General features: G+C 40.1%; 2 protein-coding genes across 5 annotated transcripts in view; one reads left to right on the top strand and one right to left on the bottom strand.

The window, feature by feature from the left end:
- Positions 1 to 534: 534 nt before the first annotated feature.
- Positions 535 to 27,882, bottom strand: part of LOC149841919 (ubiquitin-conjugating enzyme E2-23 kDa-like) — a 46,956-nt gene continuing 19,608 nt past the window's right edge. Inside the window, exon 4 of the mRNA XM_089998781.1 lies at positions 535 to 831. Coding sequence (XP_089854907.1) covers positions 760 to 831 — 72 coding nt within the window. The 3' untranslated portion in view covers positions 535 to 759. The remainder of the gene's footprint in view (positions 832 to 27,882) is intronic.
- On the top strand, positions 1,066 to 9,857 carry LOC149841921 (homeobox protein knotted-1-like 2). Of its 4 annotated transcripts, none has more exons than XM_089998775.1 (7): positions 1,068 to 1,854; positions 5,972 to 6,092; positions 8,383 to 8,579; positions 8,876 to 9,007; positions 9,085 to 9,221; positions 9,301 to 9,388; positions 9,494 to 9,857. In XM_089998775.1, the coding sequence occupies exons 1-6, from the start codon at positions 1,255 to 1,257 to the stop codon at positions 9,368 to 9,370; spliced, it is 1,257 nt and encodes a 418-aa protein (XP_089854901.1). In that variant the 5' UTR covers positions 1,068 to 1,254; the 3' UTR covers positions 9,371 to 9,388; positions 9,494 to 9,857. The 4 variants fall into 4 exon arrangements, with proteins under 4 accessions (XP_089854900.1, XP_089854901.1, XP_089854899.1 ...); XM_089998773.1 differs by having other exon boundaries at positions 9,298 to 9,388; positions 9,494 to 9,630; XM_089998774.1 differs by having other exon boundaries at positions 1,066 to 1,854; positions 9,301 to 9,857.

The raw sequence follows: 27,882 nt of genomic DNA, 5'->3' as shown, positions 1-27,882 counted from the left end.
AACCAAGAACCGATTCGGCACGTGAAAGATGATCCTAGTGGGTCCAAGTGGAACCGGAATAATGAGTGCAGAAACCGGGTCGTACATTTTGTTGTATAATTTGTCGATCTTGTGGTCTGGAACCGCATCGAAAACTGAACGTTTCCCCAGACCAGATCCGGGTCCATGCATCTAGGTCGGGACCCGTTTCTCGTAAGGAACCCAGTGGGCCAATTTTACCAAAATGCTCTCCTGCAACGACGAAAAAGACGCGAGGTGGGAGGGGTATTTTCGTCATCTCCTCACCCCCATCCGACCGGTACGCGCCGGTGCTTCTTACGGCAGCGGATCTTTCTAGACAGACTCGCTCACCACGTCAGCACTGGGGACGACTACGTGGATCCGTACTCCATGGGGGACCACTCCATCTCTTTTCCTCTCTCTCTCTCTCTCTCTCTTCTGTGGGACCATCTGCCACCTTCTGATTCGGCAGCATTGGCCCCACTCGAGAAACGGACAAAGACACTAGCAGGCCCCACTCTGGGAAACGTGTATCGTCTCGATTAGGCGATTTGGACGAATCGCCTAAGCGTGCTCGTGTGCGGGTCCCGTCTCGGGAGGCCATTCGTTCGCCGCGTGTCCCCCGATGCCCTCGCCGATTTCTTTCCGATTTTTTCGTCCGTACGGACGTCTGCGGGTCCCACGGCGGCACCACGCCAACCGAGCCTTCCGCGCCCAGCACCATCCAGTCCACCTCCCTCGTAAACAGGCGCCCCTGGATCAGCCTGCTGCAGCAGCGGGCTCAGCTTTCACAACTCTCCATGACGATCGAAGTAGAAATTCCCAGACGCCCTGAAAAATCACTAAATAGTAAAATACTCAAATCATAGCACACCAAAAACAAGAAAAAAAAAAAAGAGAAAGATGATGATGACGGGCTTCACTTTTCAACATAGAGTAGAGTGGTCCCCCTACTCTGTTCCCTCTTCCGGTAAGCGGTTTCTCGTTTCATCTCTCACCTCTCATCTCTCGACGTGGGTTTTTTTTTTTTTTTTTTAAATTTCCTCTCTTCCTGTTTTTATCCTTACGACGTGTTCCACACGAACTAAGATTGATGACGAATGATTGCCCTTCGTCTTCTTTCCCTTCTTCTTTCTTCTTCATCATCCTGCTTTCTAAGGCGACGACCATGAGAAGAGGAGAGGAGGATTCCAGGTGAAAAAGAGGTCCAAAGGAAAAGAGGCGCTTGACAGTGACACCGACACCGGCAGCGAAATGGCGTTCCAGCAGCAGCAGCAGCAGCAGCAGGCCACTTGGCTCAGCAGCGCCATCCCGCGCCAGCAGGCTCATTTCATCGACGCTGAGCAGCAGCAGCAGCAGCAGGGCGGGAGGAAGTGGTGCGGGTGCGCGCCGGGTTCCAGCTGCGCCTGTTGCAGCGGCTTCCTTCACCTTCAGACCGCCCCCGACCAACCCAATTCCGGCGCCTCCTTGCAGTGGCTCCCGCGTGATGGTGCTGCTGATGAGGTGCCTGTGTCGAGTGACTCTGCGATAGCCGCCGGCTCCAGCGACGCGAACAACGCCAACCAGGCGGCCACCAGCGGGGAGCTCGTCGACAGCGGGTCGCAGCAGGGAGAGAAGGGGCAGCCTGGTGGGGACGGGTGGCAGAGCGCGCGGTACAAGGCGGAGATCTTCGCGCACCCCTTGTATGACCAGCTGCTCTCGGCGCACATCGCCTGCCTGAGGATCGCCACCCCCGTTGACCAGCTGCCCAGGATCGACGCCCAGCTCTCACAGTCGCAGCAGGTCGTCGCCAAGTACTCGGTGCTCGGCTACCAGCTCCTGCCTGCCGATGCTAAAGAGCTCGACCAGTTCATGGTCGGTACCACCGCCTCCTTCTTCTTCTTTTTCTTACTATTATTACTACGATCCGTTGTTCCTCTGCTCTGTTTCTGTTACTTTTGTGTGTTCCTCTCAATTTGGTATGGGATAATTTTCATGGTGGTCTTTCCTGTTTTGCTTCTCTAGTTCTTTTGATTTCCATATAATAGATTATGATGTCGTTTTGTGTCAATTAGATGAAGGTGGTGTTCCTTGTTTTGCTTCTCTAGTGCTTTTAATTCCCATTCCCATGTAATAGGCGGGTAACTATTAGGATGTCTTTATGTGCCAATTGGGTGATGTGGTTTCCACTATTTTCCATTTGTGGATGGGTTCTTTTGGTGGGTGTCCTATTGATTTCCGGTTTGCGATTCAGTTTTGTGTTTCTGATGGTTTCTGGGGATTTGGCGTTGATGGTGGTCGTTGTTTTCTGCAGAATTGGGGTTCTCTTTTCTATGATTCGCTTCTGTGAGGTTTTAGATTAGTTTGGAGAGAGTGGAAAAGTGGGGGTTGGAGGTAGGGATGAATTGGTCGAAGGCGATGTTTGGTAGGTTTCTGATGAATTATGGTGCTTATTCGGGAATTTCCGCCATTGGACGACTTTGGTAAAGAGGCGTTTCTTTTTATTAACACATAAAGGGCCGTGTGGTTTTATGTTGAGGAAATGCTGGCTGGATTGATGGTCGTATAGCCGTTTTATTGTAGAGAAGATGAAAGCCGAGCTGATTACAAACCATGGTTGCAGAGGAGAATGTGTGAACTTATGTTATCTATAGGCATGCATATCTAGGCTGTTTCCATTTAAAACTTGAAGGTTAATGAGCTTAGCATGTAAAGAAGGATGTGCATCAGGTCGGTTAAAGGTAGAGTATTTACTGCAGAATGAATAGCATATTGACATCTTCCTCTGTTTGCAACGTATAAGAAGAGTATGAACCTGATAGTGATACTGGTCAGAACCGCAGCAAGTTCAAGTTACAATTGCAGAAGCTTCATTCCTGAATCTGGGGACCATGGTTTCCCCTATATAAATGAGAGAAGCCTTCCCTTGATATTGAACCATATCAGCCAGTTTTGGACATCGTGTTTGCATGTAAATGTCATAGCTCATTTAATGTTCTAGTCCAGACTTTCTTTCCAAACTTCACCCTTTACCTTCTCAAACTTCCATTTGCCAATACTTGGTTTTGCTTTTCAGGAAATTTCTATTTCAGATGTTACAAATTTTGCTAGTAGTGAAAATTTGCTCTTCATGGCAATTATCCCCTTTAAACTTTGATTCTTTGGCCCCAATGGGGGTTGGCGTAGTGGGGCCTTGGCTGCTAGACGAGCAGTCAAGGTTCAATTCCCATGGGTATCGCGCCTCTGTGCAAGCCAACATGCCAACACGTAGCGTAGGCCCTGGGGGCAAGGGTCCTAGCCTTGGAGTTTTACGCTGCCAGCATGACGACCGTAGGTATGGCAGGCTGAGCCAGCACAACCAGCTCTTCGTGCCGGGTGCAGTTTCTTCGGGTTATAAATAAAAAAAAAACTTTGATTCTTTGTTAATTTAGACTATCAGCTGGTGTGAATTAGTTTGGAGCATGTTTAGTAGTATGTGAGATTTACCATTTGAAACATGCTTCCATATATTTTTTCAATTCTTACTGACAAAAGTTCAAATTACAATGTTGTCAGAGTGAATTCATTTTTTGGGTATTAAAGTTGCAAGTGTTGTCTTATGCAAAGCAGTATATGCTCTCAGGCAGCAGCAGTAATCTGCTAGGAGTACACTTGTGGTGCATTATATGAGGGAAAACACTCATTACATCATCTAAATTACATGATCTCCAATGCTTATTCATGCCCCTGGCTACTTTGCAAGGTATGACTTTGTGACAACCTTGTGAAGTTGCACTAGATCTTGCAAGTCAATGAGCATATTATCTTTGTCTTAGGACCAAATGAGGGATCTAAAACATGGTTTACTGCTCTCTAGCTCAGTGTGAAAGTCGCTCACAACATATGCCAACTGCCAACAACAATCAAGATCCTAAAGAGACCAATTGTTTGCTGAACATCGCAAATAATTTTGAGAAGAAATATTTTGGACATCTGATTACCCAATGAGAATGGCACATGAACCGTAGAGACCGCCTGCATGAACCACAATCTAGCTTCCTATGTGCAAGACCACAAAGTGATAAACTGCTTGCAGACACTGTGATTGGTTGGCTGCCATCCAAAGTTTGTTATAGGTTGTGGGATGAAAAATACTCCTCAAACCACATTATTGAGGAAGAATTCCTTTGCATGGAACAAAGGAGACAAGTTTGCTTCCTAAATTACAAAAGAAGTTGTGGCTGTCATGCAATAATGCGGTGTTAATAGCGAAGAAGTTATGGTTATCCAATTATGCAAAGAAAATAGTCCAATAAAGTCAACTTATGGGAACACTTTACCTGCTAGTAGACATTCTCATTCTGGATAGCCTGATTGCGGCCATGAATAACTACACATATAGAGGCTTAATCCCAAAACATCGTTAATTTTGAGTGAAAGACTCAAATTTAGTATTTATTTCTAAAATCCTCAGATTCATGGATCCCAATAAAAAAAAATTCTGTGTTCCGAAACTGTACTGAAGTCTACATGTCCGAGAATTGTCTCAGAATAACTCTAGTCTTCTAAAATCTTTGAGGTCAGGAAGTTGCTGTTGGAATACCAAACGTTTGGAAATTGTAGGACTTAAGCACATGGGGGAGAATGCATAATACTAAGTTGAATTTAATTTATCATGTTAATTTTGTTTTTAATTGATAACTATAGTATTTAATCAAAATTAATGTGATAAATCAAATTTGTTGCCAATTGAGCATATAGTTTTTTATTACTTGTTTACTAATTTTTACATATTTTGTCCATTTTTTTATTTTTGTAATAAATGATTTGCTCATGATTCTTTGAAGTTTGAATACACACACACATGCAGACATGCACCCTCTCTGCATGAGCCTAAAATCTGCTGCATGATTTTGGATCTCCGATTTCACCTTCTGCATGAGCCTAAAATCTTAGTTTGTGTTTTCTGGTTTTGGAGTCAAATCCTATGGAGGAACCCAGTTCTCAGGATTAAAATTTGTAGATTTATCTGGTGGGCTTTTCTGGATTTGGAGTCAAATCCTATGGCCAACCAAAGCCCTTCATGAAAACATGCCTCAATACTTTATGTCCTTTCATGAGTTGTGCCATAAAGACTTATGGAATGATTTCCGATTCCTCCATCAAGTCAATCCTAATACTTGATCTGATTTTATTGCCACACTTTTATCCAAGGTTGCAAGTATCGTATCGTTACCCATATCGCTCGGGCCCAAAGTAACACTGTATCATATTGTATCGTATCATAAATTTTTAATAAACAAAATAAAAAAAAAATCAAGAAAACACAGAAAAAATAGCAAAAATTCTAAAAAAATCATATCACATGAAACAATAATGAATTGCACAGAATACAACCATAAAATTACATATGAATCATTTATGTATCATTGAGCTGCTATGAATGGCATGCATATTTCATAAGAAAAATGTAAATTGTGAAATAATAAACAACAATGCTAAGCCAACAAGTCATAAGATCCATAATAGTGCATGTTTACATAAATAAAAACAAAATCCCCAAGTGTTTCTCAATACTTAAAAAATTTTGCATAACCAAATTTTTTTAAGTTCAAACAAAAATGAAGACTTCTTCTTCTTGCAAGAAATCAAGCCCTAAATCACTCTCAAGTTATTTAGAAGTGAACACAAACTTACCTTAAGGAGTCTTCTTATATATTTAAAAAAAAAATGAATTGAATGCCACATAAAATGCACTAATTGTGTATTGTAAGATATACCCTGTATCGGGGTGTATCGTACGATACACCAGATATAGGTACGATCGAATATGCCCAAAGTAACAATACATATACAGTTATCGCACTTTAATTTTTTTCTGCTTTACTTCTTCAATATAATTTCTACTTCTGCAGATTCACTGACCTTTTAGAAGCTTCTCCCTTTAATTATGGATTCTCTGTCAGTTATATTTGTTCCACTATACTAACCCCATATTCTACTTGCTGATCAGTCACATTACGTTTTGTTGCTTTATACATTCAAAGAGCAACTTCAACAACATGTTCGTGTTCATGCGATGGAAGCAGTAATGGCTTGTTGGGAGCTGGAACAGTCTTTGCAAAGCCTAACAGGTGACCTTTTCTATTTTGTACATAGACAGTTATATCACACTTCTATGCAACTTATTCTTTTTCCTTTTTTCTCTGATTTAAGCTATTATCACAGTCATTTTGGGCTGTGCTTCACCTAGTTATTTTGCATTATGCAATGTTAGCAGGGAAAAGTATTTGTTGCTTCTAGATATCTTATTTTCAGTGTGGTAGACTTCTACCTTAAGTACTACATGGAGTGGGAGTAAGATGTAAATCAGTGAATTGATTGACCTTCTAAGTTATAGATACAACATGATTAACATTACAATGTATGCCTAATGCTGGCAGTTTGACCAGATGAGGTTTGTGTCTTGTTCATGGTTAGCATGACAATGGTGAACCTGCAATGATAAGTAGGTTTGAATGGCCATAAACTCGTCTTCATGGGCTTTAAAAAATGCCTAATCATATCACAATTATTAATAAGGATTAGAGAACCCTGAATCTTGACCTAAACAAGTTGCCCCAAGTGTGCCATGTTTCATGATATCTTTCAAGTTCACTTGAACTGATAAAACAAACTCTTGATATAGTTGGCCTGCTTTAACCATGGTCGGCCATGTTCAAAGGAATTTCTAAACCAGTCCTAATCCTGAAAGAAGAACTTGATAATTTGCAGAAGTGTTGTCGAGGTAAAGATATAATTTGGATGAAAGAGATCATCAGGCTACAGAAGAGTGAGCGGTACTTTAACAGCACAGAGTCTCATCTATAACCTATTACCTCTGCATATGCACATTTGAAATGGCTTGCACAAATGCTGGGATTGCATAAAAAATAGCAATTTCATTGATCGATGTATTGTTTTTCCATTTTTACTTGTTTAGGATGACCTCTCATCAAGACTACCTTCACTTTTGTGTTTTGAATCTTTGATAACATTTTATTTTTTGCGAAGAAAACAAACTGCTATCAAATCTGTAGCTTATCACATGCAACAAACTCATAAATCTTAACCAACCTTTCCCGGGCAAAGGTATTGCCTGCAGGCAGAGGCGGAGCTGGGTGGGGGCAGGACTGGGCTGTAGCCCAGTCCTGCCTCCCGAAACAGTTAAATTTTTTTTTTTTTTTAAAAGCCCAGTCCTAGCCCAGCCCTGATTCCATATGAAATAGATTTTTATCCATTTTTTTAGCCCAGTCCAGTCCTAGCCCAGCCCTGACTGCAGCAAATAGTTTGATTTGTCCATATGAAATAGATTTTTATTAATAATTGTAGCCATTTTTTATTTTATCTCAAAAAAAAATTTCGGGGCCACTGCCCCCGAACCCCCGACTATCACACAAATTTTTTTTTTTTTTGCTACAACCTTGTTTGCCCCCCCCCCCCCCCCCCCCCCCCCCCACATGAATCCTAGCTACGCCACTGCCTGCAGGGAATGCCCAGCTTTCATGTTACCATGATAATCATGAAATATGTTATTGCCTTTGAAGTTCCTACATTTTAGACTTCCAAAATTACCGAGAGTAATGCTTTTACTACAAGCTTCCAAGTTTGGACATGTTTCTGGTTCATTGGGAAGTTAGAAAGATATTTGGTTGCTTCAGACCATTTTCACCCTTGCCTGCTGTTGGAATGTAATATAGTTTTTCGTATTTCTTTTGTGCTACCCCATATTTGTGTACATATATTTATTTATAGGGGTATCTTTCTCTTTTTATCACAGTTGGTTTTAGAGTCAACAAGTTTTGTTTTGTAGTGTAACTAAGAGCACGTCTCCTCTTAAGAGGGGTTGTATTCTCTCATTCTTTCTAATGAGGCATTTTTCCATCTTTATTCTTTTGTGTTTCTCTCTTGAGACATCTCTTGCTCTTGATACCTGCCATGCACACCTCCCCAATACCCCGTACCGATGAAAATTCTGAATTTCATATAGCTTTCCACGTTCCCTCTTGATAAGGATTCCCAGCTCCTGCTATCTCATCATTTTCTACCGAAGGAAACTGGATACATGCATTGAATCAACCCTATTTCAATAAGCTACATGACATATACTCCAATTATTAGAATATGATGAATTCATGCAAGTCATTATGGTTTTGGGTTACCTTCATGATCAGTTAGCTGTGAGTTCACCTCTTCGGTATCTAGTCGAAGCTCTAGCTACAACCTATGTCAGCCTTACCAAGTTACTGCCATTTGTTTCATGAGTTATGCTATGGAACCAACTTTAGTGTTATGTTTGCTGCACTGGTTTTAATAGAATCGACCTTGATTGCTTGTATGTGCACAGGAAGATAAAAGTTCCTAACAGATGTTGGTGTGAAACAGGTGTGTCTCCGGGTGAAGGCACAGGTGCAACCATGTCTGATGATGATGATGACGACCAGGCAGATAGTGACACCAACTTATTTGATGGAAGCTTGGACGGTCCAGATAGCATGGGCTTCGGCCCCCTTGTCCCAACTGAGACTGAAAGGTCCTTGATGGAGCGTGTTAGGCAAGAGCTAAAGCATGAACTAAAGCAGGTTGAATGACTAACCATCTATGCTGCTTTTCATGTTGTCACAAAGTTTCCATTCAACAATTTCAGTATGCTTCTTATCTATATTAAACCAAAGGGGTCAAATGAGATACTATCACAACCAAGGTGTGAGGGATCTCATGTTCGAATTCCGCGGGGGTTATCCCGCTGCTTGCCCATCAAAAAAAAAGGAGGGGGGGGGGGGGTAAAATGTTTATGCAAGTGTCCAGTGATTGTACTAAAGTGTTTGGGTTTATGTGCTGTATGTGAAGTTTAGTTTACATGGTTTATTGTGCACAGGGATACAAAGAAAAGATAGCTGATGTAAGAGGGGAGATCTTGCGTAAGAGGCGAGCTGGAAAGCTTCCTGGTGACACAACCTCACTCTTAAAGGATTGGTGGCAGTCGCATTCCAAGTGGCCATATCCAACTGTTAAGTGTTTTGACCTTTGTTCTCTCACAGCTGTCAATAATAAAGTGCCTCATGTACCAATTTAACTTTGCTTCAGGAGGATGAGAAGGCAAGATTGGTGCAGGAGACTGGACTACAGTTGAAGCAGATAAACAACTGGTTTATAAACCAGCGCAAGAGAAACTGGCATAGCCACCCTTCAGCATCAGCATCTTTAAAGAGCAGACGCAAGAGGTATGTTGCACAGAACATGTGAAATGTTAAGGTGATAGAAATTTGGGCCCTTTATACCACTTTAATTTTGGGAAAGAAGCCATGCAGGTGAGGATGATGCCGAACAATTCATGTTGAAAACAGTAGCACATTTGAATGCAGAGACATGAAAAAGAAGTTTCTTCCAAGTATGTCTACATAAGAATGTGATCAGATGAATCCGTATAGTGTTTTCCACAATTTCTACTTGGGCAATCCGCTTCTCATGGGGTCGATCTTTCATTTTCATTCAGAGAAACTTATCAGAACAAAGGCATCTGTGTACTAAAGCAGGCAGTTGATGTGAGGAGATGATACAGCTTGATAGTATGCAGGCATGCACCAATATGGTTAGTTTAAACGCCTGCATCATATTCAATCATTATTGCTCAATGCGCAGGATCTGATTATTATGCTTTCCCCTCTATATATCCAAGTAATTCTCGCTTCTGTTTGTAGAGTGTAACAATAATATTTTTTAGTAAGGATGTTGGATATGGTATAGCGTATTAAATTCGGCCTTGTATGTCAGGATATATTGGTCCCCAGTGTAGATACTAATGTTTTATGGAATAGCCGAAGCTAGGGCTATTCTGCTATTACCATGGGTATTCTGACTATTATTTTGTTCGTCTTACATTTGTTTTTTTATGTGGAAGCGATCTCTATTTACATGCATCTTTGCTCTTTGAGCTTTAGTCCACATTTCAATCATCTTATCCGTTTCTATCTCTGGTCGTTAGGCTGTTAGCACGTGTTCAAGTGCATATCATATGCATTTTTTTTAATCTGTGTGTGTGTGTGTGTGTGTGTGTGTGTGTGAGAGAGAGAGAGAGAGAGAGAGAGAGAGAGAGAGAGAGATGCATAAAAAAGAAAACATCACATTGTTTCTCATTTTCGTTAGAGGTCATTTTTTATGCAGTGGTGCTGCCTGCTTAGCATTCAGCTTAACTGCTGATGGCCATCCATCCCATCTCGAGAAATGCCAAGATAGATGGCTGTCAAGCAGGTCGACACTGTATAATGTGAAGTCTTTCTCATAAACCACCCTTTCGGTAACATTCTCACAAGCAACCGCTATCTAATCCAACTCCCGTTCCAGCTACCAGCTTCCAAACAGAGCCTTTATTGTTACCGACATCTTCAATGAGCGGCCATGCAGAGCACAACACGCTGGCTGAATGAGTGGGGAGAAACCTGAAATTTGAGGAGCTTTAGGCTATGTTTGGGAGCGTTGAATCAGAGGTTATGTTGTGGTTTCTGCTGTGCTCTCATACTCTCTTACTGTTTGGAAGCAGTGGTATTGCTTAAACAATATGTTGGGACTGGTGTTGGCAAGCCTAACACCACATTTAACACCTTTCACAAGGGGTTGTTTTTGGCAACTCGATCTCTCAACATCACATATTGGCAAAGCCATATTTTGGCAAACACTGAAACTGTTTCCATCCCATTGCAAGGCTCCCAAACATAGTCTTAGCCTTTTTTTAATATGTTACAGTCTTGCAGATGGATTGGTTTTCTACAAGTTAGTGCTACCGTGTGATCTCAATCTGTTGGGTCTATGTTGGCTGTCAGTAATTGCACCATGGGCATGTTTTTTCCACATTTGCTTTTTCTACGAGTTCACGAGAGTTGTTGCGTCAACTGCCATAAAAAGTGAATTGGGAACATGCAACTTGGTCTTAAGTGACTCCTCTTGTCAAGTTGTCTCATGTCATTCGGGCTCAAAAAGTTTTTTTTTTTTTTTTGGGGGGGGGGGGGTAATCGAGGGTCACTCTTAAACTCATTGACATCAAAGCCCGGGTTGCCCAGCTCTGGGATGGCAGTAAGGAATGCGCATTCTGGGTTTCAAACTTGTGATGTTTCTTTAGCTTGGTAATGTTCATAAGTCTGCCTCTGAGCCATATTAATAAAGTTGGCCAACAGTAAAACCTAGAAATCAAGCCATTCTTGTTGTTCTGCCCCCTAAAGAAAAGAGTTGTCTGAAACTTTGAAAAAGAGCACATTTGAAAGCAAGAAAAAAAATCTTATAAGAAATTTTACCTATGAAAAGTTTTGATGTTAGTACTTTTTTTTTTGCTTGTGATAACTTTTTCAAATGAAATGTTTTTGCTTGCTTGTGTAGCACGAGAAAATTGCAGGGAAAAAATAAGAGAGAGAGAGAGTTGTTCTTGTGACAACCCATAGAATGAGATGTGTTGTGGGTGAATGGTTGCCCTAATGCAAAAATAATTCCTTCACCTCTTCAAGTGGATGATTTTTTCTATAAAAAAACAGACCTTTAGAATAACTTTTTTTTCAAAAAATTTCTCTCGTTTGAAGCCGTTAGAAGAAAAATTATAATGTCTTCTTTTCTATTTTCACCCTGGATCTTCAGCGGATTGATCTAGATCTGGATTGTAACGCCCCGGATTTCCAAAACGAAGCTAAGTTAAAATTTTCATGAATTTCTTTTTTTTTTCTTTGCAGCGGAATTTAGAAAAACTTTTAGCAGCGGAATCAGACGATAATGAATTGTCAGTTTTAGAAAACTCCGAGCATGTTGCAGGTATGTGGCCAAGCAACTCATTGACCACCAAAGTGTTCCATTTTATCGAAAGCACATGTTTATTACAACACTACTGCTTAGAAAAGTAGTGAAGGTTCAATAAAAGGAAGCAGTACAACTTTGTCTAGAGAAACCCTGGAACTCGATGCCGCCTTGCTCCGCATATCGCTACGCAGGTACAACACCTGAAATCCCCATAAAACGGGGTCAGAACCACTGATGGTCTGATAAGCATGCAGTCATACATCCATTCAACTCAAGTACGATAATGACCACTCAGGGTCGCAATGCGCAATAACGACGCTCAAGCCTCCAAGACTTAGCGTATATCGCAAGAGCCTCCTCAGGGCTATGAGTTGAACATCCGCTCGAGTCCTCATGACTTAGAGCAAGCCTTTTCAGGGCTGTGATTTGAATAGCCGCTTAAGTCTCCACGACTTAGCCATGACCTCTTCTGGGTCTCAAAGTGATGTCTAGCTCAAGTCTTCATACTTGGCACATCCGTATCCCACGCATCTAAGGACAACTCCTCGAGCTTCGCTTAGTCGTGCGGATACAACACGGGTCTTTGCCCAGTCGGTCCAGTAGTATACCGAACATGACACCTTCACAAAGGTTATGCAGGACTGACTCAACACGTCATCCACTCATACATTAAAAGCATCGCTGTACCTAGAACTAATGCATTGTTTGATAATTAACTGCTCCCGCCTTTGGTACGCAGGTAGAGCTATTGTCCGGGCATCAACGCGACGTTCTGGGGGTTGATTATTCTATGTATTTTAGATACCTCAGAGGCCTGTTGACCCTATCCATAGTAGGGCAGTGTGTTTCAACTGGGAGAATCCTACTAGGCCCATATTCGGATGCATCCTCTACTTGCAGTAGTTGGGTTCAATCCTTAGATCTTAAGGATAACCACGACCCCAAAACCCATGAGTGACTAAGGCCATCGTGGACTCTATCAGGTCCAAAGTAAAATACATGTCACTCAAGGCTGTACTATCACTGTCATTCCACAATGAGCATAATTCCTGAAGGGGTCTGTCAGTCTTACAATTACTTGGACAGAATCTACATGCCATTTAGGCAGCCCGTGCTTTCAGCACTACGGGAGTATGTACCCGACCCCATTCAGTTTGCCCCAACACAGTCATTACTGAGGGGGTACCCCTAACACGATTTTCAACCGCGGGGTATGTGCGACCTTAAGTCTTATTCATATGCATGCAGAACACCGCTCTTTGGCACTTCGGCCACACGAGCATCACACCTCTTTGGGTGGAAACAACACACTCTGGCTCTTCGGCCCTTACGAGTCTGGTTGTGTAACCGTTCTCAATGAGCATGCATATGACTCGATCTAAATAGATCGGCTACTCGGCGTATTTTTACGCAACGAGTCCAAACCTAGCCAAGGCGCAACCTCTACTCCGGCTCAGCGGCCCTTACGAGCAAGGTGCCCTTGCAGGCACAAGGATACGAGCCGATCTGGCATCGTTCCATCAACGGACATCATTATGCCGTTTAACTGGGTCCGGCAGCTCTTCTGCCAACCATTTCGTCAGCACCTCCCCTGCTCTACCGGCAGTGGTGCGACGAACCCTTCTACGTTGTAGAGGGCAAACCATGAACTGGGTAGCACTCTGCTATATGTCAGAGTATCCTGCTACGTTCTTTCTGAGCTATTCTTAGCTTCTTCAGAAATTTCAGCAGCACTTCCTCTCTTTTATGGAGAAAGCGTGCATTTCTTTTATCCATTTCAGCGGTATCTCCCCTCTTTGGTAGGAAATCGCCACGCTTAATTCGGGAAAATGGATGCGCACCGTTGTGCGTACTTTACATCCATCAAGGTTGCAGGAACCCTTGGCCATAGTCAGGCCATACGTATTTGACTTAGTCTTTACGTAAAGAGCATTTTGCCAAAAAGCGAAGCCTTTCCAATAGGGGCTTCATTCGTCAAGCAGAATCTTGAACGAGGAGCGGTCAGGGAATCGCATTGGCGATTTGGAGTTTGATCTCCATTTGAACGCTCATTTATGCGCTATATATGTAGTATAAGCAGAAGCCTGTGCTTTATACAGCGACGGCGTAAAGAAATGCATATACTATTGTTCAGGGTGTGTAACTGAACGAAATATTCTACATATATAACAAAGCAGAAGCCTTGGCATCGTTCGACGCGACGGCGTAAGTAAATACATTGCAGAAAGCAGGAGCCTTGGCATCGTTCGACGCGACGGCGTAAGTAAATGCATAATCGGAAGTGCAGTAATCGGAAGTGCAAAAAACATGGAGCCTTGGCATCATACGACGCGACGGCAAAGGTAAATTACATAGCCTGTGCGATATAAGACGCGTCAGCAGAATCAGCAGATATACACCTAGATCCGTATCCAACGATAGTTACGAGGCGAGCGGGTGAACACCGAAGTGTTCTGAAGGGCTCAACCAAGAACTAGGGCGAGATACCATTTTAAAAATGCATATACTGCGTGTTTGAACATAGATATATCCGACGATAGTTACGAGACGAGCGGGTGAACACCGAAGTGTCCAAAAAGGGCTCAATCAAGAACTAAAGCAAGATACTACTTCAGAAAGTATATTCTATATACAAACAATCAAATACTTGAGAGAGATGGATCAACGAAGCGAACTTACTTCAAATCGTGGAAGAAACGGCTCCGGGTTGCTTCTTTGGCTTCGAGCCTTCCTTCGAGAGGTCAGACTAAGTCAGATGAAGCTGACTTAGTTGAGAAAGACGGAGAGTAGGTCAAGCTACTCAACCTAAGTGGTTTGAACCAAACAGGGTTCGATCCAAGTCAACTAGGTTCAGCAGGTTCAAACTCAGCTCAAGTAGGCTAAGTCTGGGTTCAGAAATCCAAACCGGAATCTGGACCAAAAAGGACTTTGACTTTGACTTTAAACCCAACTAGGTTCAAGTCAAGTCAACTAGGTTTGGACTAGGTCAAGTGGGTTCAGACCCAGGTCAGGTGAGCTAGGACCAGGTCAGGCAGGCTCAGACCAGGTCAGGTGGGTTCAGGCCAGGTCAGGTGGGCTCAGACTCACTTGGGCTCACTAGGGGAGGTTTAGGAGAGAGAGAGGAGGCAAGAGAGAGAGGGGGGGTCGAAATTATGAGAAGAGAGAGAGTGGGGAGGGCTATTTATAGCCCAAGCCCACCTCCTCTTGGGAATTTTTATCCCCCTTTTGCCCCTGAGCTTTATTTTAATTCCAGGAGGTTCCTTTTGAGGTGGGGCCCACTAGATATTTTCATAGGATATTTTGTGGGTCCCACAAGATATTTTCTGAGGAATATTTCTGTGGGTCCCACCAACATTTCCGTGGGTCCCGCAAAAATTTCGGGTTTTCGGCGATTTTTTTCCGAAAAATTCTGAGTACGCCATTCTCTTTGTATTGACGTAACTAAGAAACTTGGCTCGAGGAAATCCTTTGATTTTGTTTAGTTAGGAAGTTATGGCTTCCAGAGTGTTTGAGCATATATTCACAAAAAAACGAATATCTCAAGTATAACTGGTTCGTACAAATCGATCTGATTCGTATTTCGAGTTCAGATGCTATTTTTACTTGAAAATGCCTCGTGAATTTCTTCAAAAAGATACTGAAAAATTATGGGTCTTACATGGATCTTGAGTGGATTAATAAGAGCTGCATCCCGTGCAACAAACATGTTAGGAAAGTTTTAAAATTGATGATTTCTTTCCACCAAAAGTGTTTTAAAAAGTTTAGTCCCTATCTAAGAGAAATCAGTTTTTCTAGCGGTTTAAATACAAACTTTGTTCTCTATTCTTTACTTTGGTAAGCCTTGTGTCCATGGGTGGCTTGCGGACGTTGTTGTGCATCGTGCAGCAACGGACGCGCCGTTCGCGGGCACGCACGCGTGCGTGCGAAAGTGCGCTTGAGGCGCAATGTGGCGTTTTGATGGCGCACTTTGCTCGCAGCGGTGTGAGGTGCATATGAGGCGCAAATATCCGTTTTGATTTTTCGGTTTTGAGATATCTGGCTGTTTGAAAAGTTTTAATATCATTTATATTGAGTTTAAGGCGCTTTGTGACTGTTGGACGGTTTTGGAGGCCTTTAATTAACAATCAAAGGAGGGTGACCGTTCAGGTACCTTTTCGTCCTATTTTCAAACCGTCAGATTTATGGCCATTAATCTCATTTATCGCAAAACGTTTTGGCCTCTCTAAAAGTCTATAAATTCTTCTATTTTCGTCTTTTGAAGATCATCAGAATCTCTGACTCTCCAGTTTTCTCCTTTCTTTCTTCTCAGTTTGTCTTGCAGAGTTCATGTGTGGGAGAGGTCATCTGTTCTTGCGAAGCAGTGACTCTCTTGAAGTTCAAGCCTAGTTGTATCCTGGGAACTCAGTCGTAACAAAACCCTTTTTCGCATCTTCGGAATTTTCGGAGTGGGGCGATTGAAGTTCTAAAGATAGCGATCTTAAGAACATGCCTCTAGGCTTGAAATCTCTTTTCAGAAATACAATTTTCACCAGGTTGGTATAACAATTTTAGAACTTCAATTATGGCCTCTGGTTCGACATTCAACTCCATCAATCTGCTTAGCCGTGACCTTGAAAAACTCGATCGATTTGATGGGTCAAACTTCAAGCGGTGGCAATCAAAGGTATCTTTCTTGTTGTCCGAGCTGCATATCGACTATGTCCTCAAAAAGCCCTGTCCCACTGTCGTTGCTGGAGAAGTTGAGACAGAAGAACAGAAGAGAAAGAGCGAGAGAAGTGGCATACTGACAACTACAGATGCAAAGGGCATATCCTGAACACTTTAGCCGATTCACTCTTTGACAAGTATTCACCACTGGAGTCGGCTAGAGAGTTGTGGAATGCTCTCGAGATCAAGTACAATGCAGAAGATGCTGGTAACAAAAGGTTTATCGTAGATCAGTATGTTAATTTTTCTATTGTTGATGATAAGTCGATACTTGCTCAAATTCATGAGATGCAAATACCGGCCTTTAAGATCAAAGGAGAAGGTATGTATCTTGATGATGACTTCCAAGTTGCTGTCATCATTGGGAAGCTGTCGGATTCCCGGAAAGAATATAGGAATCACCTAAAACATAAAAATGAGAAAATCACTTTAGATGGCCTTCTTAAGAACATCCGAATTGAGGAAGAGACTCGTCTTCGTGACAAAAAGAATTCGAGTCCTAAAGAAGGTCATCCTAAAGTGAATTTTGTTAGTAACAAGGGTGGCAAAATCATGAAAACCCAGAAAATCAAAAAGAATTTTGTGAAAGAGAAAAAACCAACTGATAAAAAGAAAATTAGTTGATATGTTTGTGGCAAGTTTGGCCATTTTGCTAGAGAATGCAGAGAACGGAAGAGGACTGATCCTAAGCCAAATGAGTCAGAATAAAGGCTTGTTGTTGTAATCTCTGAAACCTTTATGGTGGCTGCAAATAAGGACTGGTACCTGGATACTGGAAGCACTGTTCATGTGGCAAACGACAGGAGCTTGTTCAAGTCGTATGAAGTAGTGGGGGAGGGATGCAATCTCTTTATGGGAAACTCTTCCTCAACTAAAGTGCTGGGAAAAGGGAGTGTGGAAATTAAGTTCACCTCCGGGAAAGTCCTAACACTTGAAAATGTCCACTATGCTCCAGAAGTTCGAAAAAATTTAATCTCTGCAGATCTACTGTCACGAAATGGCTTTAAGCTTGTTTTTGAGTCTGGGATTGTAACTGTGACCAAAGGAAAAATCTTTGTAGGAAAAGGGTTTGCCACTGGTGGTATGTGCAAGATGAGCATAAATGAAGCTACTACTTCTGTTTATATGGTTGACTCCTATTTTCTTTGGCATTCAAGATTAGGACATATAAATTCTCGTTGCATTCATAATATGAATAACTTTGGTCTTCTTCCTTGTCACGTTAGAATAGAACATAAACATAAGTGTGAGACATGCATTCAAACTAAGTTAACTAAACTCCCGTTTCCTAGTGTAGAAAAGAATTATAAATTGCTTGAATTAGTGCATTCTGATGTCTGTACGATGGATAATGTTTTAAGTTGTGGTGACAATAGGTACTTCATTACCTTTATAGATGATTATTCGAAATTTTGTTATAATTATTTGATGAAACATAAATCTGAAGCATTTTCCAAATTTCTTCTTTATCTTGCTGAAGTACAAAATAGGTTTAAAAAAAATATTGTACATTTAAGAACAGATAGAGGAGGTGAATACTTAGGAGAAGAATTTGATAAATTCTGTGGAGATAATGGCATTATCCATCAAACTTCAGCACCTAGAACTCCTGAACAAAATGGAGTAGCAGAAAGGAAAAACAGAACACTTGTAGAAATGATGAATGCTATGCTTCTTAATACGGGTTTGCATTCCAACTTATGGGGAGAGGCTATACTTTCTGCTTGTTATATTCTTAATCGAGTTCCTTATTCCAAATCTGATAAATCACCTTATGAATTGTGTTTTGGTAAGAAACATAATCTTAGTTATTTTCGTGTTTGGGGTTGTTTAGCATATGTTAAAATTCCATAAAATAAAAGGAAGAAGGTTGGACCTAAAGCATTTAAATGTGCATTTGTTGGGTATGATGAACATAGTAAAGCATATAGATTTTTGGACATTGTTAATGATGTTATTGTAGAATCTAGAGATGCATCTTTCATAGAACATAAAAATGCATTTTATTCTCTTCTTGATGGCAGCCGGATTATAGTAAATAAACTTCCTGTAAATGACATGATTGAATATTCTAATGAATGTGTTGATGAACCAGAAACTGAAGTTAGACTCTGTAAACGCATTAGAAAACCAACTAATTTTGGTTCTGACTTTTATACATTTCTAATTGAGAATGATCCTGTGTCTTTTCAAGAGGCTATGTCTTCTCAAGATGCTGCCTTTTGGAGAGAAGCTATTAATGATGAAATAGAATCAATTATGTCTAATAATGTTTGGAAATTAGTGAATTTACCTGTTGGTTGCAAAACTATTGGCCACAAATGTATTTGCAAAAAGAAATTAAAAGCTGATGGTACAATCGATAAATTTAAAGCACGTTTTGTTGCAAAAGGCTTTAAACAAAAAGAAGGTATTGATTATTTTGATACTTTTGCTCCTGTAACTAAAATATCTATTATTAAAATTCTGATTGCCATGGCTGCCATATATAAGCTTCAAATCCATCAAATGAACGTGAAAACGACCTTTTTGAATGGAGAATTAGATGAAGAGATATATATGGAGCAACCTGAAGGTTTTGTAGTGCTAGGGCAAGAGCGCAAAGTTTGCAAACTTGAGAAATCCTTATATGGATTAAAGCAAGCCCCTAAGCAATGGCATGAAAAATTTGATAGTTCTCTGGTGCATAATGGTTTTAAAATTCATGATGCGGACAAATGTGTCTACAGTAAAGTAGATAGTAGCTCAATTATTAATATTTGTTTATATGTTGATGATATGCTTATTTTGGGTAACAATAGTGAATGCATAAATCAAACAAAAAGATTTTTATCTTCCTTGTTTTGCATGAAAGACTTTGGTGCTACAGATGTTATTTTAGAAATCAAAATTATAAGAAATAAAAATGGCATTGTATTATGTCAATCACATTATATTGAGAAAATTCTTACAAAGTATGAATATCTTAATAGTTCACCAGCATGCACCCCATATGATCCAAATATGAAATTGACTCCTAATGATGGTGTTAGTGTTCAACAATTAAAATATGCCAGTGTTGTAGGTAGCCTTATGTATGCAATGAACTGCACAAGGCCTGACATTGCCTATGCAATGAGTAAAGTGTGTAGATACACTAATAATCCTAGTCATAAACACTGGAATGCAGTGAACAGGATTCTTAGATATTTAAAGCATACTTTAGACTATGGAATTCACTATACTGAGTTTCTTGTTGTTATTGAAGGGTATAGTGATGCAAGTTGGAATACTGACTTTTAAGATTCCAAGTCTACGAGTGATTGGGTTTTTACCCTTGGAGGAGGAGCAGTTGCATGGGGGTCTAAGAAACAGGCTTGTATAACTCATTCTACAATGGGATCTGAGTTTATTGCTTTGGCATCTGCTTGTAGAGAAGCTGAATGGCTTAAGAATATGCTAGTGGATATTCCACTAGGTGAGAAGCCTATACCTGCTATTTCAATGTTTTGTGATAGCCAATCAGCTATATGTAAAGCAGGTAATATGAAATACAATGGGAAGTCTAGACATATTAGTCTAAGACACAATTTTATAAGACAAATGATTGATGACAATATTATTTCATTGAAATATGTGAAGTCATGTCAAAATTTGGCAGACCCATTTACGAAAGGCCTTTCGAGAGATGTCATCAATAAAACATCGAGGGAAATGGGAATTAAGCCAATTAAGTCATCACCTAAGGATACCCAACATAGAGCGCTGGAGATCCCACATGCATAGGTTCAATGGGAAACAAATTGGTGAATGACAGATATTGAGCATATTTATGTAAGCCCATTACTGATGTGTGCTCATGAACTGTAACTAATATGAGGGTTGAGCTAATAGCTCTTAATGAGTTTGTAGGCCTTAAGGCTAAGGTGTGTGTTACAGTACACCTAGACAAACTCACCTATATGAGTGTAGAAATGTGAGCCGTTTCTTATGAGAATTGGCAATTCTCTAGAGCACTCATGAATCCAGGAAAGCACAAGGCTCTAAATGTGCCAACATGAAATCCACACAATCAAACTTTTGGAAACCTATGTATGATTGAAAACTCCGTTAACAATATAAGGAGCTAAGTTCAATGTAAGTCCACTTAGCACCTTGGTTAATTTAGGTTTTCTTTCAAATAGTGGGGGTTCAAGTCATGCAGATACTCTCACTTATGCATAAGTTTCTATGCAAGCCAAATATATTTTAAAACTAGTGGGGGATTGTTAGGAAAGTTTTAAAATTGATGATTTCTTTCCGACAAAAGTGTTTTAAAAAGTTTAGTCCTATATCTAAGAGAAATCAGTTTTTCTAGTGGTTTAAATACAAACTTTGTTCTCTATTCTTTACTTTGGTAAGCCTTGTGTCCATGGGTGGCTTGCGGACGTTGTTGCGCATCGTGCAGCAACGGACGCGCCGTTCGCGCGCGCGCGTGCGCAAGGGCGCTTGAGGCGTAATGTGGCATTTTGATGGCGCACTTTGCACTTCGCTCGCAGCGGTGCGAGGTGGATATGAGGCTTAAATATCCGTTTTGATTTTTCGATTTTGAGATATCTGGCCGTTTGAAAAGTTTTAATATAATTTATATTGAGTTTAAGGCGCTTTGTGACTGTTGGATGGTTTTGGAGGCCTTTGATTAACAGTCAAAGGTGGGTGACCGTTCAGGTACCTTTTCGTCCTATTTTCAAACCGTTAGATTTATGGCCATTAATCTCATTTATCGCAAAACGTTTTGGCCTCTCTAAAAGTCTATAAATTCTTCTATTTTTGTCTTTTGAAGATCATCAGAATCTCTGACTCTCCAGTTTTCTCCTTTCTTTCTTCTCGGTTTGTCTTGCAGAGTTCATGTGTGGGAGAGGTCATTTGTTCTTGCGAAGCAGTGACTCTCTTGAAGTTCAAGCCTAGTTGTATCCTGGAAACTCAGTCGTAACAAAACCCTTTTTCGCATCTTCGGAATTTTCGGAGTGGGGCGATTGAAGTTCTAAAGATAGCGATCTTAAGAACGTGCCTCTAGGCTTGAAATCTCTTTTCAGAAATACAATTTTCACCAGGTTGGTATAACACTTTTAGAACTTCAATTATGGCCTCTGGTTCGACATTCAACTCCATCAATCTGCTTAGCCGTGACCTTGAAAAACTCGATCGATTTGATGGGTCAAACTTCAAGCGGTGGCAATCAAAGGTATCTTTCTTGTTGTCCGAGCTGCATATCGACTATGTCCTCAAAAAGCCCTGTCCCACTGTCGTTGCTGGAGAAGTTGAGACAGAAGAACAGAAGAAAGAGCGAGAGAAGTGGCATACTGACAACTACAGATGCAAAGGGCATATCCTGAACACTTTAGCCGATTCACTCTTTGACAAGTATTCACCACTGGAGTCGGCTGGAGAGTTGTGGAATGCTCTCGAGATCAAGTACAATGCAGAAGATGCTGGTAACAAAAGGTTTATCGTAGATCAGTATGTTAATTTTTCTATTGTTGATGATAAGTCGATACTTGCTCAAATTCATGAGATGCAAATACCGGCCTATAAGATCAAAGGAGAAGGTATGTATCTTGATGATGACTTCCAAGTTGCTGTCATCATTGGGAAGCTGTCGGATTCCCGGAAAGAATATAGGAATCACCTAAAACATAAAAATGAGAAAATCACTTTAGATGGCCTTCTTAAGGACATCCGAATTGAGGAAGAGACTCGTCTTCGTGACAAAAAGAATTCGAGTCCTAAAGAAGGTCATCCTAAAGTGAATTTTGTTAGTAACAAGGGTGGCAAAATCATGAAAACCTAGAAAATCAAAAAGAATTTTGTGAAAGAGAAAAAACCAACTGATAAAAAGAAAATTAGTTGATATGTTTGTGGCAAGTTTGACCATTTTGCTAGAGAATGCAGAGAACGGAAGATGACTGATCCTAAGCCAAATGAGTCAGAATAAAGGCTTGTTGTTGTAATCTCTGAAACCTTTATGGTGGCTGCAAATAAGGACTGGTACCTGGATACTGGAAGCACTGTTCATGTGGCAAACGACAGGAGCTTGTTCAAGTCGTATGAAGTAGTGGGGGAGGGATGCAATCTCTTTATGGGAAACTCTTCCTCAACTAAAGTGCTGGGAAAAGGGAGTGTGGAAATTAAGTTCACCTCCGGGAAAGTCCTAACACTTGAAAATGTCCACTATGCTCCAGAAGTTCGAAAAAATTTAATCTCTGCAGATCTACTGTCACGAAATGGCTTTAAGCTTGTTTTTGAGTCTGGGATTGTAACTGTGACCAAAGGAAAAATCTTTGTAGGAAAAGGGTTTGCCACTGGTGGTATGTGCAAGATGAGCATAAATGAAGCTACTACTTCTGTTTATATGGTTGACTCCTATTTTCTTTGGCATTCAAGATTAGGACATATAAATTCTCGTTGCATTCATAATATGAATAACTTTGGTCTTCTTCCTTGTCACGTTAGAATAGAACATAAACATAAGTGTGAGACATGCATTCAAACTAAGTTAACTAAACTCCCGTTTCCTAGTGTAGAAAAGAATTATAAATTGCTTGAATTAGTGCATTCTGATGTCTGTACGATGGATAATGTTTTAAGTTGTGGTGACAATAGGTACTTAATTACCTTTATAGATGATTATTCGAAATTTTGTTATAATTATTTGATGAAACATAAATCTGAAGCATTTTCCAAATTTCTTCTTTATCTTGCTGAAGTACAAAATAGGTTTAAAAAAAATATTGTACATTTAAGAACAGATAGAGGAGGTGAATACTTAGGAGAAGAATTTGATAAATTCTGTGGAGATAATGGCATTATCCATCAAACTTCAGCACCTAGAACTCCTGAACAAAATGGAGTAGCAGAAAGGAAAAACAGAACACTTGTAGAAATGATGAATGCTATGCTTCTTAATACGGGTTTGCATTCCAACTTATGGGGAGAGGCTATACTTTCTGCTTGTTATATTCTTAATCGAGTTCCTTATTCCAAATCTGATAAATCACCTTATGAATTGTGTTTTGGTAAGAAACATAATCTTAGTTATTTTCGTGTTTGGGGTTGTTTAGCATATGTTAAAATTCCATAAAATAAAAGGAAGAAGGTTGGACCTAAAGCATTTAAATGTGCATTTGTTGGGTATGATGAACATAGTAAAGCATATAGATTTTTGGACATTGTTAATGATGTTATTGTAGAATCTAGAGATGCATCTTTCATAGAACATAAAAATGCATTTTATTCTCTTCTTGATGGCAGCCGGATTATAGTAAATAAACTTCCTGTAAATGACATGATTGAATATTCTAATGAATGTGTTGATGAACCAGAAACTGAAGTTAGACTCTGTAAACGCATTAGAAAACCAACTAATTTTGGTTCTGACTTTTATACATTTCTAATTGAGAATGATCCTGTGTCTTTTCAAGAGGCTATGTCTTCTCAAGATGCTGCCTTTTGGAGAGAAGCTATTAATGATGAAATAGAATCAATTATGTCTAATAATGTTTGGAAATTAGTGGATTTACCTGTTGGTTGCAAAACTATTGGCCACAAATGTATTTGCAAAAAGAAATTAAAAGCTGATGGTACAATCGATAAATTTAAAGCACGTTTTGTTGCAAAAGGCTTTAAACAAAAAGAAGGTATTGATTATTTTGATACTTTTGCTCCTGTAACTAAAATATCTATTATTAAAATTCTGATTGCCATGGCTGCCATATATAAGCTTCAAATCCATCAAATGAACGTGAAAACGACCTTTTTGAATGGAGAATTAGATGAAGAGATATATATGGAGCAACCTGAAGGTTTTGTAGTGCTAGGGCAAGAGCGCAAAGTTTGCAAACTTGAGAAATCCTTATATGGATTAAAGCAAGCCCCTAAGCAATGGCATGAAAAATTTGATAGTTCTCTGGTGCATAATGGTTTTAAAATTCATGATGCGGACAAATGTGTCTACAGTAAAGTAGATAGTAGCTCAATTATTAATATTTGTTTATATGTTGATGATATGCTTATTTTGGGTAACAATAGTGAATGCATAAATCAAACAAAAAGATTTTTATCTTCCTTGTTTTGCATGAAAGACTTTGGTGCTACAGATGTTATTTTAGAAATCAAAATTATAAGAAATAAAAATGGCATTGTATTATGTCAATCACATTATATTGAGAAAATTCTTACAAAGTATGAATATCTTAATAGTTCACCAGCATGCACCCCATATGATCCAAATATGAAATTGACTCCTAATGATGGTGTTAGTGTTCAACAATTAAAATATGCCAGTGTTGTAGGTAGCCTTATGTATGCAATGAACTGCACAAGGCCTGACATTGCCTATGCAATGAGTAAAGTGTGTAGATACACTAATAATCCTAGTCATAAACACTGGAATGCAGTGAACAGGATTCTTAGATATTTAAAGCATACTTTAGACTATGGAATTCACTATACTGAGTTTCTTGTTGTTATTGAAGGGTATAGTGATGCAAGTTGGAATACTGACTTTTAAGATTCCAAGTCTACGAGTGATTGGGTTTTTACCCTTGGAGGAGGAGCAGTTGCATGGGGGTCTAAGAAACAGGCTTGTATAACTCATTCTACAATGGGATCTGAGTTTATTGCTTTGGCATCTGCTTGTAGAGAAGCTGAATGGCTTAAGAATATGCTAGTGGATATTCCACTAGGTGAGAAGCCTATACCTGCTATTTCAATGTTTTGTGATAGCCAATCAGCTATATGTAAAGCAGGTAATATGAAATACAATGGGAAGTCTAGACATATTAGTCTAAGACACAATTTTATAAGACAAATGATTGATGACAATATTATTTCATTGAAATATGTGAAGTCATGTCAAAATTTGGCAGACCCATTTACGAAAGGCCTTTCGAGAGATGTCATCAATAAAACATCGAGGGAAATGGGAATTAAGCCAATTAAGTCATCACCTAAGGATACCCAACATAGAGCGCTGGAGATCCCACATGCATAGGTTCAATGGGAAACAAATTGGTGAATGACAGATATTGAGCATATTTATGTAAGCCCATTACTGATGTGTGCTCATGAACTGTAACTAATATGAGGGTTGAGCTAATAGCTCTTAATGAGTTTGTAGGCCTTAAGGCTAAGGTGTGTGTTACAGTACACCTAGACAAACTCACCTATATGAGTGTAGAAATGTGAGCCGTTTCTTATGAGAATTGGCAATTCTCTAGAGCACTCATGAATCCAGGAAAGCACAAGGCTCTAAATGTGCCAACATGAAATCCACACAATCAAACTTTTGGAAACCTATGTATGATTGAAAACTCCGTTAACAATATAAGGAGCTAAGTTCAATGTAAGTCCACTTAGCACCTTGGTTAATTTAGGTTTTCTTTCAAATAGTGGGGGTTCAAGTCATGCAGATACTCTCACTTATGCATAAGTTTCTATGCAAGCCAAATATATTTTAAAACTAGTGGGGGATTGTTAGGAAAGTTTTAAAATTGATGATTTCTTTCCGACAAAAGTGTTTTAAAAAGTTTAGTCCTATATCTAAGAGAAATCAGTTTTTCTAGTGGTTTAAATACAAACTTTGTTCTCTATTCTTTACTTTGGTAAGCCTTGTGTCCATGGGTGGCTTGCGGACGTTGTTGCGCATCGTGCAGCAACGGACGCGCCGTTCGCGCGCGCGCGTGCGCAAGGGCGCTTGAGGCGTAATGTGGCATTTTGATGGCGCACTTTGCACTTCGCTCGCAGCGGTGCGAGGTGGATATGAGGCTTAAATATCCGTTTTGATTTTTCGATTTTGAGATATCTGGCCGTTTGAAAAGTTTTAATATAATTTATATTGAGTTTAAGGCGCTTTGTGACTGTTGGATGGTTTTGGAGGCCTTTGATTAACAGTCAAAGGTGGGTGACCGTTCAGGTACCTTTTCGTCCTATTTTCAAACCGTTAGATTTATGGCCATTAATCTCATTTATCGCAAAACGTTTTGGCCTCTCTAAAAGTCTATAAATTCTTCTATTTTTGTCTTTTGAAGATCATCAGAATCTCTGACTCTCCAGTTTTCTCCTTTCTTTCTTCTCGGTTTGTCTTGCAGAGTTCATGTGTGGGAGAGGTCATTTGTTCTTGCGAAGCAGTGACTCTCTTGAAGTTCAAGCCTAGTTGTATCCTGGAAACTCAGTCGTAACAAAACCCTTTTTCGCATCTTCGGAATTTTCGGAGTGGGGCGATTGAAGTTCTAAAGATAGCGATCTTAAGAACGTGCCTCTAGGCTTGAAATCTCTTTTCAGAAATACAATTTTCACCAGGTTGGTATAACACTTTTAGAACTTCAATTATGGCCTCTGGTTCGACATTCAACTCCATCAATCTGCTTAGCCGTGACCTTGAAAAACTCGATCGATTTGATGGGTCAAACTTCAAGCGGTGGCAATCAAAGGTATCTTTCTTGTTGTCCGAGCTGCATATCGACTATGTCCTCAAAAAGCCCTGTCCCACTGTCGTTGCTGGAGAAGTTGAGACAGAAGAACAGAAGAAAGAGCGAGAGAAGTGGCATACTGACAACTACAGATGCAAAGGGCATATCCTGAACACTTTAGCCGATTCACTCTTTGACAAGTATTCACCACTGGAGTCGGCTGGAGAGTTGTGGAATGCTCTCGAGATCAAGTACAATGCAGAAGATGCTGGTAACAAAAGGTTTATCGTAGATCAGTATGTTAATTTTTCTATTGTTGATGATAAGTCGATACTTGCTCAAATTCATGAGATGCAAATACCGGCCTATAAGATCAAAGGAGAAGGTATGTATCTTGATGATGACTTCCAAGTTGCTGTCATCATTGGGAAGCTGTCGGATTCCCGGAAAGAATATAGGAATCACCTAAAACATAAAAATGAGAAAATCACTTTAGATGGCCTTCTTAAGGACATCCGAATTGAGGAAGAGACTCGTCTTCGTGACAAAAAGAATTCGAGTCCTAAAGAAGGTCATCCTAAAGTGAATTTTGTTAGTAACAAGGGTGGCAAAATCATGAAAACCTAGAAAATCAAAAAGAATTTTGTGAAAGAGAAAAAACCAACTGATAAAAAGAAAATTAGTTGATATGTTTGTGGCAAGTTTGACCATTTTGCTAGAGAATGCAGAGAACGGAAGATGACTGATCCTAAGCCAAATGAGTCAGAATAAAGGCTTGTTGTTGTAATCTCTGAAACCTTTATGGTGGCTGCAAATAAGGACTGGTACCTGGATACTGGAAGCACTGTTCATGTGGCAAACGACAGGAGCTTGTTCAAGTCGTATGAAGTAGTGGGGGAGGGATGCAATCTCTTTATGGGAAACTCTTCCTCAACTAAAGTGCTGGGAAAAGGGAGTGTGGAAATTAAGTTCA

The sequence above is a fragment of the Nuphar pumila genome, chromosome 3 (assembly GCF_984573655.1).
Source record: "Nuphar pumila chromosome 3, dmNupPumi1.hap1.1, whole genome shotgun sequence".
NCBI classification, from domain to species: Eukaryota; Viridiplantae; Streptophyta; class Magnoliopsida; order Nymphaeales; family Nymphaeaceae; genus Nuphar; species Nuphar pumila.
Note: the sequence above shows the minus strand (reverse complement) of the source record. Positions and strands in the feature narration are given on the sequence as shown.

Excerpts from the sequence above, each read along its gene's own strand:
- LOC149841921 (XM_089998773.1), top strand. The coding sequence starts at position 1,255 with ATGGCGTTCCAGCAGCAGCAGCAGCAGCAGCAGGCCACTTGGCTCAGC. Across the intron at positions 6,093-8,382 it reads GTCTTTGCAAAGCCTAACAG|GTGTGTCTCCGGGTGAAGGC; the intron begins GTGACCTTTTCT and ends GGTGTGAAACAG. Across the intron at positions 9,222-9,297 it reads TTAAAGAGCAGACGCAAGAG|AAGCCATGCAGGTGAGGATG; the intron begins GTATGTTGCACA and ends ATTTTGGGAAAG.